The sequence below is a fragment of the Hipposideros armiger genome, unplaced genomic scaffold, assembly GCF_001890085.2.
Source record: "Hipposideros armiger isolate ML-2016 unplaced genomic scaffold, ASM189008v1 scaffold_988, whole genome shotgun sequence".
Lineage (NCBI taxonomy): Eukaryota > Metazoa > Chordata > Mammalia > Chiroptera > Hipposideridae > Hipposideros > Hipposideros armiger.
In genome coordinates this window covers 550,112-566,157 of record NW_017732338.1, presented here as the reverse complement: position 1 = coordinate 566,157, position 16,046 = coordinate 550,112, and the positions used below count along the sequence as shown (strand labels likewise).

The 16,046-nt window shown below is 47.4% G+C and overlaps 6 protein-coding genes across 6 annotated transcripts; 3 read left to right on the top strand and 3 right to left on the bottom strand.

Moving 5' to 3' along the window:
- Positions 1 to 1,909: 1,909 nt before the first annotated feature.
- Positions 1,910 to 2,380, top strand: LOC109375750 (histone H2B type 1-like). The gene has a single exon (XM_019631279.1). It carries the CDS (start codon positions 1,938 to 1,940, stop codon positions 2,316 to 2,318), a length of 381 nt encoding a protein of 126 aa, XP_019486824.1. The 5' UTR covers positions 1,910 to 1,937; the 3' UTR covers positions 2,319 to 2,380.
- Positions 2,381 to 4,628: 2,248 nt separating this feature from the next.
- Positions 4,629 to 5,286, bottom strand: LOC109375757 (histone H4). Its single transcript, XM_019631287.1, has one exon. It carries the CDS (start codon positions 5,210 to 5,212, stop codon positions 4,901 to 4,903), a length of 312 nt encoding a protein of 103 aa, XP_019486832.1. The 5' UTR covers positions 5,213 to 5,286; the 3' UTR covers positions 4,629 to 4,900.
- A 5,497-nt stretch (positions 5,287 to 10,783) lies between these two features.
- On the top strand, positions 10,784 to 15,076 carry LOC109375736 (histone H1.4). Its single transcript, XM_019631259.1, has 2 exons — positions 10,784 to 11,456; positions 15,041 to 15,076. The coding sequence occupies exons 1-2, from the start codon at positions 10,819 to 10,821 to the stop codon at positions 15,045 to 15,047; spliced, it is 645 nt and encodes a 214-aa protein (XP_019486804.1). The 5' UTR covers positions 10,784 to 10,818; the 3' UTR covers positions 15,048 to 15,076.
- Positions 12,487 to 13,451, bottom strand: LOC109375742 (histone H3.1). Its single transcript, XM_019631267.1, has one exon. It carries the CDS (start codon positions 13,135 to 13,137, stop codon positions 12,727 to 12,729), a length of 411 nt encoding a protein of 136 aa, XP_019486812.1. The 5' UTR covers positions 13,138 to 13,451; the 3' UTR covers positions 12,487 to 12,726.
- On the bottom strand, positions 13,998 to 14,751 carry LOC109375746 (histone H2A type 1). The gene has a single exon (XM_019631273.1). It carries the CDS (start codon positions 14,744 to 14,746, stop codon positions 14,354 to 14,356), a length of 393 nt encoding a protein of 130 aa, XP_019486818.1. The 5' UTR covers positions 14,747 to 14,751; the 3' UTR covers positions 13,998 to 14,353.
- On the top strand, positions 15,050 to 15,524 carry LOC109375754 (histone H2B type 1). The gene has a single exon (XM_019631283.1). The coding sequence runs from the start codon at positions 15,066 to 15,068 to the stop codon at positions 15,444 to 15,446; it is 381 nt and encodes a 126-aa protein (XP_019486828.1). The 5' UTR covers positions 15,050 to 15,065; the 3' UTR covers positions 15,447 to 15,524.
- Positions 15,525 to 16,046: the final 522 nt, after the last annotated feature.

Below are 16,046 nucleotides of genomic sequence, written 5' to 3'. Positions count from 1 at the left end.
TTCCATGGTTTTCACCTATACCCAAAATGGAAATATATTAAAATTCTCAATTAGTAAATGAATAAACAGGTGGGGCTAGTAATCCTAATAAAAACAAACAAAGAAAGCCAGTGGCAATGCTAATATAAACGGACAAAGAACAAATGACCCCGGACAAAGAGCCGAAAAGGGAGTTTTTTTAAATATGTGGTTAAGAGAAGGAATTGCAGGGAAACGTGTGCCTGTGTGCCCTGTGTTTCATTCTGCCACTCACTCCTCCCCTGCCGGTGGAGCTCAGAGCTCCCAGAGCACAACAGCACTTCTCAAGCAGTCCAAACGCAGTTTACCTGGGTAACTTGTTCACATGCAGTCTTCCTTGTAGGTGTGGGGCCAAGTCCAGGACTCTGCATTTCTAACCACCTCCTGGATAACTTGCTGCCGCTGGTCCAGCGTCCACAAACTGAGAGGCTCGGCCCTAGTAGAAAGCTGATTGAATTAATTGGAAGCAAGGGTCAGTGGGAAGGGAGCCCATTCCTCCGGGACTCGGGCCAAGGAGAGTGGGGCTGCATGAAGCTACAAGTAAGAAAATTACAGGATCGCTCAGAGAACGTGTGTTAGAAAAGCAGGATTGCAGCCAGCTGGGGAATGGCAGGGAGACCAACCACAGCTTCCTTAGAAATTTGCAGCTCTTACAGATAATCAAGTGCTCATGAAGTAACATCAGGGGCTGAATAAAAAATAGCAACAACTATCTAATCAATTAGAAAGAGGAAATAAACTGTTTTTGTTACACAAAGATCCAATCTCTGCTGCTTTAGGTATGTATTTGGTTTCTTTTTCTGTGAAATGAAAAACAAAATAGTAATATTCAACCAGGGTTTGATGAAATACATCTGAAGCAAGTTAGCGATTATTCCGAAAATTGCTACATTGGCTAAATTGGGAATTAGGAAGAAATAATCAAGTTGAATAGGTCTTCAGACTTCCTCAGTAATGAAGTGGGAAAACAAATTAACTATTTGGTGAAACAAAGATAAGGCATAAATGCAGGAGTATGTATGCTTTTGTGGGCCAGCCTGCCACCTGCATTTGCCGCCCGGATCTACTACAGGGCTCAGGGCAAAGAAGGGTTAGACATGGTCTGGTTAAGGGGGAGCACCTCTCTGCAGAAAGGTGGGTGTGGAAGAACTAGATAAGGCGACTTCGGCCAAAGAAGAGGATAATACTTCAAAACGAAGCTACTGAACATTAGATTTTCACTTTAATTTTTTAAAAATCATTTCACTACTTACACTGCAGCACTATTCCTGACTTTCCTCTGTGGCGAAACTGAGTATTTGACACTTTCCAACACGAAGGATTGTATCCATATTGACTAACGAATTCCTTATTTTCTTACCTCCCCTTCAAGGGCGTGCGAACTTTGCTTTCTCTCTGAGGTTTTACTCCCTGCCCTTTATTACGCTGTATTTCTGCATTGTGCATACACTGGGAATTACTGTCCTCTGAATTGCCTGAATGGCCTCAATCACCTCTTTCTTCACAGTTCTTCCTTTTCCCCAACCCTCTCAACTTCATGTACATTCAAAGGTAAAGACACACTGGCGCCTTGCCGTCCTACTTCCGGCTTCCGGACACACCGACTCTAGAAAAGTCCCTGGACGTGGCCAAAGTGCAGGGGCGGCACTTTTTACAAACCGTTTTGAGCGCGAAAAAGAGGATGTGTCACTGGTTAAAACTGAAGCTTCAGCTTAACCAGTGCGAATGCAAATTTGTGGATTCGGCGTTCTGATTGGGCAGAGCTAAGTTTTTTGACGTCACACTGAATAACCACCAATCAGACATAAGACTTTAGTTTATCCCCTTATTTACATGCGAGGTTCTATATAAAAGGGACACGGCGTGTTCAGCTCACACCGCTTCTCTTGATTTCTCCATCTCGTTTAGTCGTCTCGACCATGCCCGAGCCGGCCAAGTCGGCGCCCGCCCCGAAGAAGGGCTCCAAGAAGGCGGTGACCAAGGCGCAAAAGAAAGACGGCAAGAAGCGCAAGCGCAGCCGCAAGGAGAGCTACGCGGTGTACGTGTACAAGGTGCTGAAGCAGGTGCACCCGGACACGGGCATCTCGTCCAAGGCCATGGGCATCATGAACTCGTTCGTCAACGACATCTTCGAGCGCATCGCGGGCGAGGCGTCGCGCCTGGCGCATTACAACAAGCGCTCGACCATCACGTCCCGGGAGATCCAGACGGCCGTGCGCCTGCTGCTGCCCGGGGAGCTGGCCAAGCACGCCGTGTCCGAGGGCACCAAGGCCGTCACCAAGTACACCAGCTCCAAGTGAGCGCCTGTGCAGCACCCTGGAACCCAAAGGCTCTTTTCAGAGCCACCCACGTTTTCATATAAAGAGCTGTGTTCTGGCCTGTCCCTCCTTGTAGTGGGTGTTTATTTAGCTGTCATGCTGACACTAAAGATGAGCGTTACCAGGTTCCCGGGGTGACTACCTGAGATCCTGACACTCGTTCCCCGTTCTGGGTTCCCAGCGGCAGAACGTGGGCTGAAACCCAGGCTCCTGGGGCTCCTGGTCACCGTTTTAAAGATCACAGAGGACCTGTGGGCTGGTGGCGGCGCTTCATGAATCTTCTACAAGGGCTGTGAAGGTCTCCGTTTTACACAAAGCACCACCCCAATCCCTCCAAGACGCCACAGCAACATGAAAAGACCGCTCCAGAAGTGGTGCTTCCTCTTGGTGACTTGGTGGGTCTCCGCCCACGGTCTTCTGTGGGTCTGACTTGCACTCCCCATCCCCTAGCTCTTCGCCTCGGGCCTTTAGAATTCTGGCTGAGCGTTTTATGGAAGGTTTTTCACGAACGCATTACGTTGGGCGGCTGCAGTTCTCCAGTTCAGGAACGATTATTTTAGCTTCGATTTATCCCCCTTTTCTAATCTTTCAAAAGACCCTCATCGTTAATTTCTAATGGCAAAGCACACAGTCCTCTCCTCAGCCCCTAAGTCGCTTCACAAGCTGAGTGAATTCTCAGTATTAAGTTCCCTCGCTAGTGCGGCTACATAATACAATGACTGGCTTTGCGGCCTCCCCTCCGTCCTCCTGTCACTGTCGACTTCCCTTCCAGCCCATCCCCCAGCCTTTCTCCAGCTCAGCAACTGTGAGGCAATCCGGCCTGGAAGCTGAGAGGGTACCCAGGGTGTGTCAGGACAGAGGGGAGGAAAAAGTGTGAAAGGAGGAGTTGCTTTTTAATGTCTGCGCTGGACGCTGAGGTCTGCAAGCCTGCATTTTGTGAACAAATGATGCTGAGGAGAGGAAACCCCGAAAACTAAACAACAGAACTTGTCTTCTTCCCTCATCTGTCTGGAAAGTTGTGAGGCAGCGCCTTCCTTCCTGAAGTTAGGTTAACAAAGGTTTGGTTGGCAGCACCTCATCCATAAGTGGAAATAGCAATTGCACCAAGAATTGCTGTTAGTGGCCGCCCCAGAAACCAAACACTCCACAACCTTCCCAGCCAGGCTCTGAGCTCCCCCCCTTTATTCTCTCAAAAGGGCACAACGGTACAAACAAGTACTGATGTTCAGGTCACCAAATTACAACTGCTTTTCAACTTTCCTGATCACCTTGATGTTAGTTGCCGGGGAGACTGAGTCCTCTGTCCATAGTTAATCTAGTTCCCCGTCACTGTGGCTTCCAAAACTCACACGTTGTCCTGATTATGCATGTCCAGACCCTTTGGATGACACCCCAACTCAGAATCAGAAGTCCCACTGGATGTCAAGCCCTGTACAGCCAAGCCCAGGTCTGGCTCTCACCTAACTCTCCAACCATTCTCAGAGGACTTTTTTCCTCCTAGTTGTTTTTTGTTTCTCCGTTGCTTTTTTGGTTTGGGTTGGGTTTTTTCCCCCTGATTTTAGAAAAACTATGAACCGCTCCAGCCTTCAGGCCTTTGCCGCTTGTCTTTGCCTGAAATGCCCGATTCCACATCCATTCCTCCCCCCCCCCAACACACACACACACACACACACTTGGATTGATCAATAACCCATTTCGGATCTATCATCGTGTTTTGGGGTAAGCTGGTCTCCACAGTTAAAGGCTCTCACAGCCCCAAGGAGCTGGCTGCATAGCCAACCCCAAACTGACTATTACTAAGGGGCAGGGGACCCTTAGGAACCGAGACCCCATCCATGAGGCTAGCGGGGAACTCAGCCTTACATGGACCACATGGGTCTACATATTAAAAACTGCTCCTAGGATAGACATTAGTCTTGAAATATCCAGCTCTGCACGACCCAATCTAGTCCTCCCACTCCTTCTTGTGTCAGAGGCCCTGCTGTTTGCTGCCAAGTGGAACACAGGAGGGACCAAGACAAAGCACATTTGATATCAGCTTTCCTTACAGCTTTCAGGCCAAGGGTAAATTGAAGTTGCCACTAGATTCACCAATAACCAAGTTCCTCTAGTGATCGGACAGACCCAGGTGAAGGAGTCCGGCTGTGGGACACCCTCAGCTCCAGACCAGGAGCTCCTGACCCTTAGCCTTCGTTGTCTCATTCCTCCAGCTTGTTCAGATATCGGCACCTTAATAGCTGGTGAGAGGTCAGGCGTTAACCAGGCCGGGGAGTAACACCTGACATCTACAGGAATCAGCAGCATGCTCACCCCTCTGCACCCTAATACTTCCCCTGAATACCACCCAACCACAAGTACATAATACAAACCATGTTAGTAAATTTTTGCCACTTCAACGCCTCAAAACGCACAATCGAAAAAAAAATAGCAACTTATAAATCGATAAAAACGGAACACACCCAACATCTAATAAGCAAAAGTGACAAACTCTTTTCAACTGAATGGATAGGCGGCCCTGAAAAGGGCCTTTGGTTTTGCTCCAAAAAGCGAGCTCGCGAGTGGACTCAGCCCCCGAAGCCGTAGAGGGTGCGGCCCTGGCGCTTGAGCGCGTACACCACGTCCATGGCCGTGACCGTCTTGCGCTTGGCGTGCTCCGTGTAGGTGACGGCGTCCCGGATCACGTTCTCCAGGAACACCTTGAGCACCCCGCGGGTCTCCTCGTAGATGAGCCCGGAGATGCGCTTGACGCCGCCGCGCCGGGCCAGGCGGCGGATGGCGGGCTTGGTAATGCCCTGGATGTTGTCGCGCAGCACCTTGCGGTGGCGCTTGGCGCCGCCCTTGCCGAGCCCCTTGCCGCCTTTGCCACGTCCAGACATATTGAGCACAAAACTGGCGAGTTCCTAGCACAATGCTGAGACCGCCGCTGCTCAGTACTTTTATAGTGACATGACGGACCTGATTGGAAACTACAAGAGCAGAGGCGGGAACCGACTCAGTTCCCGCCCTTCTCGCATTCCTTCTTTGCTCAGAGCTGTGGAGACGCAGTGTTGTGTCTGAAGGGACCTTGGACCCAGGGAATAAGTCTTGGTCGATGCTCCTCCATATAGACATGTATGTATGTGTTTGCATACAGTACTTGGAGCATTAAGTGGGCGAAAATTCACACATTTTCCACAAAGAAGCCTGACACTCGTCCTTCAGATTTCCCAAAATATGCAATAATTAGTCAATACACGTCTTTTACAAGACACTTATAAAAGATAATCTATGCAAATTGTTTAAAGTAACATCTGTAAATCAGCAGCCACTCAACGTTAATTATTATGACACTGCAGTGTTATGGCGACCCTGAACTCCTGCCTCAACATGCCTGAGACATGAGAGCATCCCGATTTACTAAAGTCTGTGGGGTCATAAAAAATTAATAATGTTCCTCCAAATTAACAGCAACAGATTAACAGGAGAAAATGAAATTTTAGGATGTGCGTACGGGGAACTCATATAAGCAGGAAAATCCCAAAGACAGGCAAAATACAGTATGTATGTCATTTTGGATATAGGAGAAAGTGGGAAATGGGTCTGGCATTTCAAAAAGGAAATAGGCAATTGAAAGGTAGAGAAAGTGGCAAACACACTCTTGCTAGGCAACTCAGAAACAATAGGACAGAGAGAAATCTAGTGGACACATTTTTGCATGGACCCTTCCTGTCAACCATACTTAATTCAACATGTACTAAAAATATAAGATGATTATGCTAAGGTTCCCTACCTGCAGCAGGTCTTTCTGTCAGAATCTCTTTAAGAAGGAAAGGGAAAGTTCCTGAGATTGTTGGGCTTTAATTGAATTCAACTCAAAATTGTCTGTATGCCAGGGTGGCACATTTCAGAGAGATTTGTTCCTGACCCCATTTCCCTTCAGGACTCCTCAAAATAATATTTAACTCAGCATTCATTCCCTTGAGGAGGTCCAACTGACTCTGGGTAAGTTGCCTTTTCCTCCTTCGTCTATGAGGAGGAGAACTAAGTGCATCAAAGCTGAGTTTACAGTGTATGGAAAAAAGTTCCAGAGTAGAATTCTTAACCTGGTTTATGCAGACGGGATTCAGAGCCTCTGGGAACCTGTGTATATAGAACAGAAATTCCATTTTTATTCTTACTGTTCCCCAACTGAACCTAAGCATTTCTTCTGTTTATGAATGCAGGCAACAAATAGTTTAATTGGCAGAAACTGCTGTATTCATATCAGGATGCATTTGCAGCTGTCAATATCTCAAAAATATCATCTAAACATATTACTCCATCTAAACTGTGGTAATTCTTAGTGACATGGGAAATCTTGTTATTTATTTAATGTCTTGATAAAGAACAACACATGTTAATACTTCACCAATTTGGGTTTTGGTAAGCTTAATAATGGTATTTTTAATATAAATGTTTTCCTTTGTAATCCTATGTATATTTTCTGAAACATTTAAAACCATTATTTCGGAAAGGGGCCCATAAACTTATTATCAGTTTTATTAAAAATGTCCATGACACAAAAGTGGCTAAGAGTCCCTCTTCTGTAAAATATTGATTGCACTGAAAGGCTCTGGGTGTCACGACTGTGCAGAAAATAGCACCAGGAAAGTTCACAATGTCTCAATAAAAATCAGGTTAGTCACAATACTCTGACGGAGGTGTGTAAGGAAGGTGGCAATGATTTTCTCCACTTATACACAGTAAAAGGTCATTTCCTCTCCTTTAGTCTGAGTTTTCACTCTTCCCTTAGAAATGGAGAGAAATTTTTCTAGGGATTAAGTCCAGTCTTCAGTTTTTACGAGGTAGAGATAAGTGTGGACTGAATTATCTATAGCTAAGTAAAAATGTACCTCTAGAATTATTTTAGCATTCTCTCACAAGGCACACAGAAGATTGTCACAAGGTATAGCCCCTGTCTCCCAAGGAGATACAGGGTTTTTTTTTCTGCTTTGCTCTGTAAGATGTATGAGATTTTTTTCCCCCCAAACTGTACCTGCTTTTGTTCTAATTTACATAAGTAAATCTGTTTATGCTTACTCAGTAATAAATTGTTGTTTGTCTTCCAAGATATTGATTTAGAAATATCTTTTTTTTTTTTAAAAGAAGTGTTTTATTTCTGCAACATGTGAAGGGGACAAACAGTCCCCTAGTTTTCACATTCCTTTATCATGTCTAATAGGAATGTGCCTGCTGCAACATGAATTCTCTGCCTGTTAATGTGAGGATTCAAACTCCCTAAGAAGAGGCATATTTGAGGCACTCAGACCTCACTGGCAGAAATTGAAACAGGCTACTTATTCCCTAATCGCTCTGCACCTTCAATGAATTACACGGCCCCAACTGGTCAGGCAGGGCTCTCATCCAGTTTAAGATGAACAACAAGTGTCTGGCACAAGTGTGTCGACAGCCCTATGCAGAGTGTGACAGCACAGAAAACAAGGCTTTGGGCAGCAGGCACGATGGCAGAATAAAGCACTGGGACAGGACTAAGGACACGCTTGCGTTCCGGTTCCACACAGACTCCCTGTGTGTATTTGTGCATGTTTCTTTATGTAAACGGCTTATCTATGAGACCATCATACTCTTGGTTGTTTACAGGCTACTAGGAAGATTTGAAAGTGGACACGTATGCAGATAGCATGAAGCAGATTAGAATAGCCAGTAAAGAAATCAGTGTAGCAGTTCAGAAGAGGGGGAGATCTGCACATTAAGAGATTGGGAATGATATATATAAACACTTCAAAGCATGTCATTTGATCAGTTTGATGTATACATTGACTTTAAAATAGGGCAAGGAGCGGGAAAAGGGGAGAAAAACCTGAAAAAATGTACCGTAAAGGGTTAGATGATTTGACCAAGACCATGGAGCAAATAAGCTGCAAGACCAGACTCAAATACACGTCAGTGTGTCTGCAAATCCCACGCTTGTTCTACTCAACCACCTGCCAGAATGGCGACTTAATACCCAGAAAAGACGTTGAAGGCTAAAGTGCTTACTCTTCCATCAGAAAGCTACAGGGCAATAGGCTATAGAAATCTGAAGCTCACCTGAGGAATATTTCATTGAGAACAATAAATACGATGAATTACACAGAGACTAAGAGGTTGTGGAGACCCATAAAAAGGCTGTGAGAATAGCCATTCCAGACATGAAACAAAAGAAGCAGAATTACATCCATGATAGGGGAAATAAAAGAGGAGAGATGAATTTAGGAAGAATTCACTGAACTTGGCGACGGCCTGGATTTGTTGACAATGAAAATGGGAGAACTGAATTTTTGTGTGTGCCAGGTAACAAAAGGATGGTGATGTTGTCGAAAGAACTTAGGAGATATCGACTGGCAGGTTATCTTTTGACTAGAAACTGCTTAGATGAGTTTGGTCATGTTGAGAGTCTGATGTAAGTAGTCCAACTAGCAGGTCTCCAACATGCACCCAGAAATGTAAGCTTGACATTTAGGCAAGAGGCCTGACCTGAAGGGCGAGACTTCAGAATGATCTACACAGAGGCAGCTTACTCCCCCACAAAGGAGAATGGGGTGTATTTGGGAAATGTCTGAAATCTAGGTGGCTAAGAGGCAGCTCTTCCTTTGCTGGTGCTGTGGAAAACGAACTGTAATGAATCAAAACCATTTTAGGAAGATTAGGGATACATGAGCTCCATAACCAGCAAATGCACACTCCAAGTAAAAATGATTTCTATTTAGCTGATTCCTCATCTCCTCTCACCCATCTGAATTGTGGTTTTCATTTGTTAGCACTTCCTATTTTTTCATGTCTAAGTTGGATGTCATGCATGAAGCAATCAGTCATTTGTTGATTTTCATGGGATCAAGGAATACGAAACCCTCACATGTTGTGCTTTGCTCTGTCTGGTCCCAGCATTTCTTTTATACGTCTAGTGAAACACAGATTGTGCATGCTGCAAAATTAACATGATATGTTAAAGACAAACATAGTTTGAGGAGTGAGAAAGGAAATCAAATTATTCTGTAACCGAACTCAAGGGGTTCACTACTTCGGGTCTTCTATTCAAGGGCCAGACCTGGTTGTGTTAGGTAGTTTTACCTGCAGTAAAGGACGCAGGCGATTCACAGCCACAGCTCTATCTCCAGGAAGCTGGAGGCTTAGCCGTTGCTTATACCCACTGTTTGGTTAATTACACGTTGGTTTCTTCTTGGAAGTCGGCTAAACTTATCCAGGGGGACTCCAGTCAGTCTCATCCCTTAAGAGTAGAGTCTGCAAAAGTCTGTGCCATATTTTAATATTTAGCAAAAAGAGCATTTAGTGAGAACCTCCCAGACCTTGAGACCCTTGTCCTGTGTAACTCTAACATCAATCTATTTCTTACTGAACATAAAGCATAAGCTGTTTCCTATAAACCTAGATCCTTCCGTAAATAAGAAAGGCAGTACCAAATATATAATCTGCTTTATTTTTAATTTCCCTCTCTTAAAGGAATTCTGTATAAGTGTGTGCGTGTGTGTGTGTGTTTATTCTTTAGTGATGCTACTTGAATACTTTGCCAAACTTTATCTTCCCCAAGCATGACAGACTGCTATCCTCAAAAGCTTGTCAACATGTAAAAATCTGACCCTCCCCTAAAGAAGCAGCGTAAGTAAAAGACTTGCCTTTCCTTTTTTTTACCCATAAAAGGGTCCAGCTGCCTTTTATGCCTTTTCCTGAATGTGCTCAGCCATCAGCTATTGCAGCACAGGCCCAGCTTCCCTGACAAGAGAACTATTGACTGTTGCATTTCCATTTTCCTAAATAAATGTTGAATGATTGAAACCCAAAACCAGCTAACCTTCACATCACCACAACAAGCTTTGATCAAGCTTTTTCAGACAAAATCATGACTTTTCCTCTCAGATATTGCTGTTGTTCCAAGCATCCCTTACTACCCTTCTTGTAGAGAAATCCTGAGAGAGCCTGTGTTATTTCTCCTCATATGAAACAGATTTTCTGGGTAAATCTCAATGAAAATGCAGCAGTCGCTGAGCTGTGGCTGACGCCAAGAAGGTACCCAGTATTACTAGAGAGCAAGCCCCTGAGGATACAAAGGGACACATTTATATTTTACACGAAAATCTGGAAGTTGTCTCTCCCTCCTGTGAATCTCTCAGTGTCTCTGGCTTTTGACACAAGCTGAGGCCAAAATGATAATAACTGGAGGGGAAAATTAGGAAGCTCTCAAAGCTTGAGACGTCCAGGTACATTGCAGAGCATAACTGGTGTCATTCCTCTCCAGGAAATTTTAATTTTTTTACTTTCCTGAATTATAACAAACACAATTCCGGGCAGAAGTGACACTAGGATGCTGTCAAGCCGGAAGAGGGAGCTGGGAACCAATCAGCGTGCAGCACCGCTGTGTGTTTATATAGACACGCTCCACAACCGGGTCACTTAACTCTCAGAGTTAATTTTTTTTTTTTCCTGTCAGCTATTCAAACCAACAACCATGTCCGAAACCGCACCTGCCGCGCCTCCTGCGCCTCCTGCGGAGAAGGCTCCAGTGAAGAAGAAAGCCCGCAAGTCCGCCGGGGCCGCCAAGCGCAAGGCGTCCGGGCCCCCGGTGTCCGAGCTCATCACCAAGGCCGTGGCCGCCTCCAAGGAGCGCAGCGGCGTGTCGCTGGCCGCGCTCAAGAAGGCGCTGGCGGCCGCCGGCTACGACGTGGACAAGAACAACAGCCGCATCAAGCTGGGCCTCAGGACCCTGGTGAGCAAGGGCACCCTGGTGCAGACCAAGGGCACCGGCGCCTCGGGCTCCTTCAAGCTCAACAAGAAGGCGGCCTCTGGGGAGGCCAAACCCAAGCCCAAGAAGGCGGGCGCCGCCAAGCCCAGGAAAGCCGCCGGGGCGGCCAAGAAGCCCAAGAAGGCTGCGGGGGCGGCCACCCCCAAGAAGAGCGCCAAGAAGACCCCGAAGAAGGCGAAGAAGCCCGCGGCGGCTGCAGGGGCCAAAAAGGCCAAGAGCCCGAAGAAAGCGAAGGTGGCCAAACCCAAGAGGGCGGCCAAGAGCCCTGCCAAGGCCAAAGCCCCGAAGCCCAAGGCGGCCAAGCCTAAAGCTGGCAAACCCAAGAAGGCTGCCCCCAAAAAGAAGTAAGGATTGAGGCGATCTGAAAACACAAAGGCTCTTTTCAGAGCCACCCAATCCGTCTGATAAAAAGAGTTGGTAATACTGTTCGGGAGTGGGGAACGGGAGGGAATGTTTATACTTCTCGAGAGTAAAGGCCTCCTTCCACACAAAGGGTGGTTGGGGCTGGAAAGAGCCTTTGGGGTTAAAATTGGCGCTCGGTGTTGCCGTTCTTTGGGTTTTTTTGGCCTGAGCTTTATGCCCTTGAGATTCAGCCCGGTTGCTACGTGTGTCAATAGCCTCCCTTTTTAATTCACTTGTATAAATTTAAGAATTTGTGTTAATATTTTCAAGGTAGGGAGGGGTTGTTTCTTCAATCCCCCCACTGCGTTTTGTTTCATTTTGTGTTCCGAGCGTTCTCCCTTAAACTGACACTTGGGCAAAGATGCAGAAGCCCTGCAGCTGAGGACTAGGAGTCTAACAACCCTTTACCACTCACGTGGGACTCACTGCGGTGCTATTAATCACTTCCACGTCTGCTTCACGGTGCAAAAATACTACACTGAGGTGTTCCAGGAGTTTGTCAATCTGCCTTTTGGGGTCTATAACTGGATTTCCTCCAGGAATCTGCAGTTGTTGAATAAACTACTAGGAAAGCCGGGCTGCGTGGTTACTGCCGGGACTTGGGTGTCCCCCTAAGTGCAGACCTGTTCACGGAGTTCCTGAAGGGTCTCCAGTGTTTTACCGAGCGCCCACCTGACAGAACCCACATTTTGCATTACCGAAGAGCGGCTAAGGACGCCGCCTTTGTTAAGAGAACATGAGCTTGTCTTAATGGTTCCTGAGGGGTTCCAACAAGCAAGTGCTTAGTCAGCTTAACCTCCAAAGCACAGGTTCTGCCATGGCGACACATCCTGCAGGGAGCTTAGGTTACCTTGAGTTCTGAATTGCTGGCAAGAACGCCCTGTCACCACTACAGGCGCAGCGACTCGGTGCGCAGCTTTGCCCAGCTGACAGTCAGCACAACGGGCACGGCCTACATACACTGGCACCACACGGAGCATCAGGGACGAGGACGTGCCTGCCATACACAAACAGTTTGGGGTTGGGCTGAACTCAGGTGCACACATAAGGGACTGGGGAGGCCAGTGACACGCAAACAAAATGAACTGCAGCCGCGGTGCCTCCCTTTCACCGGGCGGTTGAAACTAGGTTTGCTCACAGCACTTCCAATGGAAAGTGTGGGTGGCTCTGAAAAGAGCCTTTGGGTTTGAAACTACCAGTCGCTGAGACAACTTACGCCCGCTCCCCGCGGATGCGGCGCGCGAGCTGAATGTCCTTGGGCATGATGGTGACGCGCTTGGCGTGGATGGCGCACAGGTTGGTGTCCTCGAACAGCCCCACCAGGTACGCCTCGCACGCTTCCTGCAGCGCCATCACGGCCGAGCTCTGGAAGCGCAGGTCCGTCTTGAAGTCCTGCGCGATCTCGCGCACCAGCCGCTGGAACGGCAACTTGCGGATCAGCAGCTCCGTGGACTTCTGGTAGCGCCGGATCTCGCGCAAGGCCACGGTGCCGGGCCGGTAGCGGTGCGGCTTCTTCACGCCGCCGGTGGCCGGTGCGCTCTTGCGGGCCGCCTTGGTGGCCAGCTGCTTGCGCGGGGCCTTCCCGCCGGTGGACTTGCGAGCTGTCTGCTTCGTGCGAGCCATACCGACCTCTGGAGACTAACTAGCAGATGTAGGAAGGAAAAGCGCTTCACAGGAATATATAACGACAGTCCGGCTCTGATTGGGCCAGGCATCTGTCCATCACGAGGGCGCACTGAAAGAGGCGTTGACTGCCTGATCACGAGTCATTGCTGCGCTCAGACCGAAAATTAACATATTCTTGCCACCCACCCGTTCAACTTCTGGTGTTTTCTCGCCTGTACTTTCTTCGTGTCGTTTCTTTACACTGTTCTTTGCCTTTTCCGGGCAGAATTTAATATAAATAGTACAACGATGTATCTTGTTTGCTGAATAAAAATGTTAAGTTCTATCACCTAAAACTGGCTTTCTATTAATCTTTTTTAAAAAGCGCGCGCTAGATGTGATTGGCGAAATTTTTTTCAGCTTTTTTCAAAGTATGTCTATTTTTCTATTTAAATTTAGAGTATTAAAATTTATGTACGCTAAGTAAACCAAGACCATTAACTGGAATACTTTCACATTTGATACTTTAACTACATGAACACATTTATTTTCCACTAACTATACCATCCTCATCTAAAAGCAGTCCACTGTGTTTCACAATTTCCAGACTCGTGTGTGAAATGGAGTAAAAAAAACCTCCTGACTTGTACATGGTACAAGATTACAGTGTGCGTGGCTTTTCCAAGTCCCGCTGAAGCCTGTTAAGCTTGGCCTAAAGGACAGGTCTGCGGGGCATGCAGTTTTCCATTCCTATTTTCAAGTGTTAGGGCCCAAGAAGTGGACAGGAAAGAATTGCAGATAATTTGTCGCATGATAAAAAACAAGTACTTTGAAGACACCATTGAAAGGAGGCTTTATTGTTTTGTAGGTTAATAACCACATTTGCATTTATAAACATTCACCCTTGGGTAAGCCTTGCTCTTCCCACGATCGTTTTCTCGGAATTTAAACCTGAGGAATTGCTCCCCTGATGAATTTCTTGTGAAACAGTATCTCTATTGATTTTAGTTGGCTGATATATAACACTTGTCTTAACTTTCGTGTGCATTACTAGCTTAACGTTTGAGATGTTTTAACAACTAACATCTACCGACCAACTGCGGTTAATGTCACTTTCAATTATCCACCTAAATTAAGGAGTACGCGAGCCCTTTTAGTGCAAAGATGGGTGGCTCTGAAAAGAGCCTTTGGTTTGGAGTGGACCTGCTGGAGTTGCCGCCGGGTAAGCGGGCCTCTACTTGCCCTTGGCCTTGTGGTGGCTCTCGGTCTTCTTGGGCAGCAGCACGGCCTGGATGTTGGGCAGGACGCCGCCCTGCGCGATGGTGACCTTGCCCAGCAGCTTGTTGAGCTCCTCGTCGTTGCGGATGGCCAGCTGCAGGTGGCGCGGGATGATGCGCGTCTTCTTGTTGTCGCGGGCCGCGTTGCCCGCCAGCTCCAGGATCTCGGCCGTCAGGTACTCCAGCACGGCCGCCAGGTACACGGGCGCGCCGGCCCCGACCCGCTCGGCGTAGTTGCCTTTGCGGAGCAGCCGGTGCACGCGGCCCACGGGGAACTGCAGGCCGGCCCGCGACGAGCGCGTCTTGGCCTTGGCGCGCGCCTTACCGCCCTGTTTCCCTCGTCCTGACATGCTGAGTTTAGATAATCCACTAAAAGCGATCAGAGTTCAGGAAGGGCCCATTTTATAAGCCTTTTCTTTGGGGGCGCGAAAAAGACGGCGTGTCATTGGCTGAAATTGCAGCTTCACTGGTGCAAATGCAAAGTTAGGATTTTCGTTCTGGTTGGGCAGAGCTGTTTTTGACGTCATAATGAATAACAACCAATCAAACACAGGACTATAGTTTATCCTCTCATTTGCATACGAGGTTCTATATAAAAGGGACACAGCGTAGTCCCTTCTCACTATTTTTCTTTCTGTTTTTAGTATCTGATTTGGAGTCGTTCTGATTATGCCTGAGCCAGCCAAGTCGGCACCCGCCCCGAAGAAGGGCTCCAAGAAGGCGGTGACCAAGGCGCAGAAGAAGGACGGCAAGAAGCGCAAGCGCAGCCGCAAGGAGAGCTACTCGGTGTACGTGTACAAGGTGCTGAAGCAGGTGCATCCGGACACGGGCATCTCGTCCAAGGCCATGGGCATCATGAACTCGTTCGTCAACGACATCTTCGAGCGCATCGCGGGCGAGGCGTCGCGCCTGGCGCATTACAACAAGCGCTCGACCATCACGTCCCGGGAGATCCAGACGGCCGTGCGCCTGCTGCTGCCTGGGGAGCTGGCCAAGCACGCCGTGTCCGAGGGCACCAAAGCCGTCACTAAGTACACCAGCTCCAAGTGAGCGCCTGTGCAGCACCCTGTATGGAACCCAAAGGCTCTTTTCAGAGCCACCCACGTTTTCTGAATAAGAGTTGTGGCTGCTAAATACGGAGCTAACCTGTTTTTGTGTGGATTCTCTTAAAAGTGATTATCCTCTACTGTGTTGTGCCACTATCTTAAAATACACGCGTTGTGAATGAAAGCAAAATTTGTATTTAATTGCGCGGTGTCTCTCTTGCTGCCACTGCTTGCTTGGATACCAAGCCTGCCAAAGGCCTGCACGGAAGTAAACAAGTCCTTTGCCTTAAAACCCATTCCGATGAAAAGTGAAGAGAATTTTACGAAAGAAGAGACTAGTGGCAAAACACCCCACTGGGCCTCATGATACTGGCAGTCCAGGAACGAAACACCACACACTTAAGAGTTTGGTGGAATTTACATTAATTTCCTTTTATCGTAGTTGTAAAAATTCATGAACGATTCATGTCATCCTAGTTCAAGCACCACCTTTTGTGGCCTAGGTAGACGTATAATGACAATGACAATGTGTGCTCGTGATTCTAAACCTACTTAAGGTTATAAACCACCATGAATGGGATCCCATGTAGAGTAAATGGTAGGA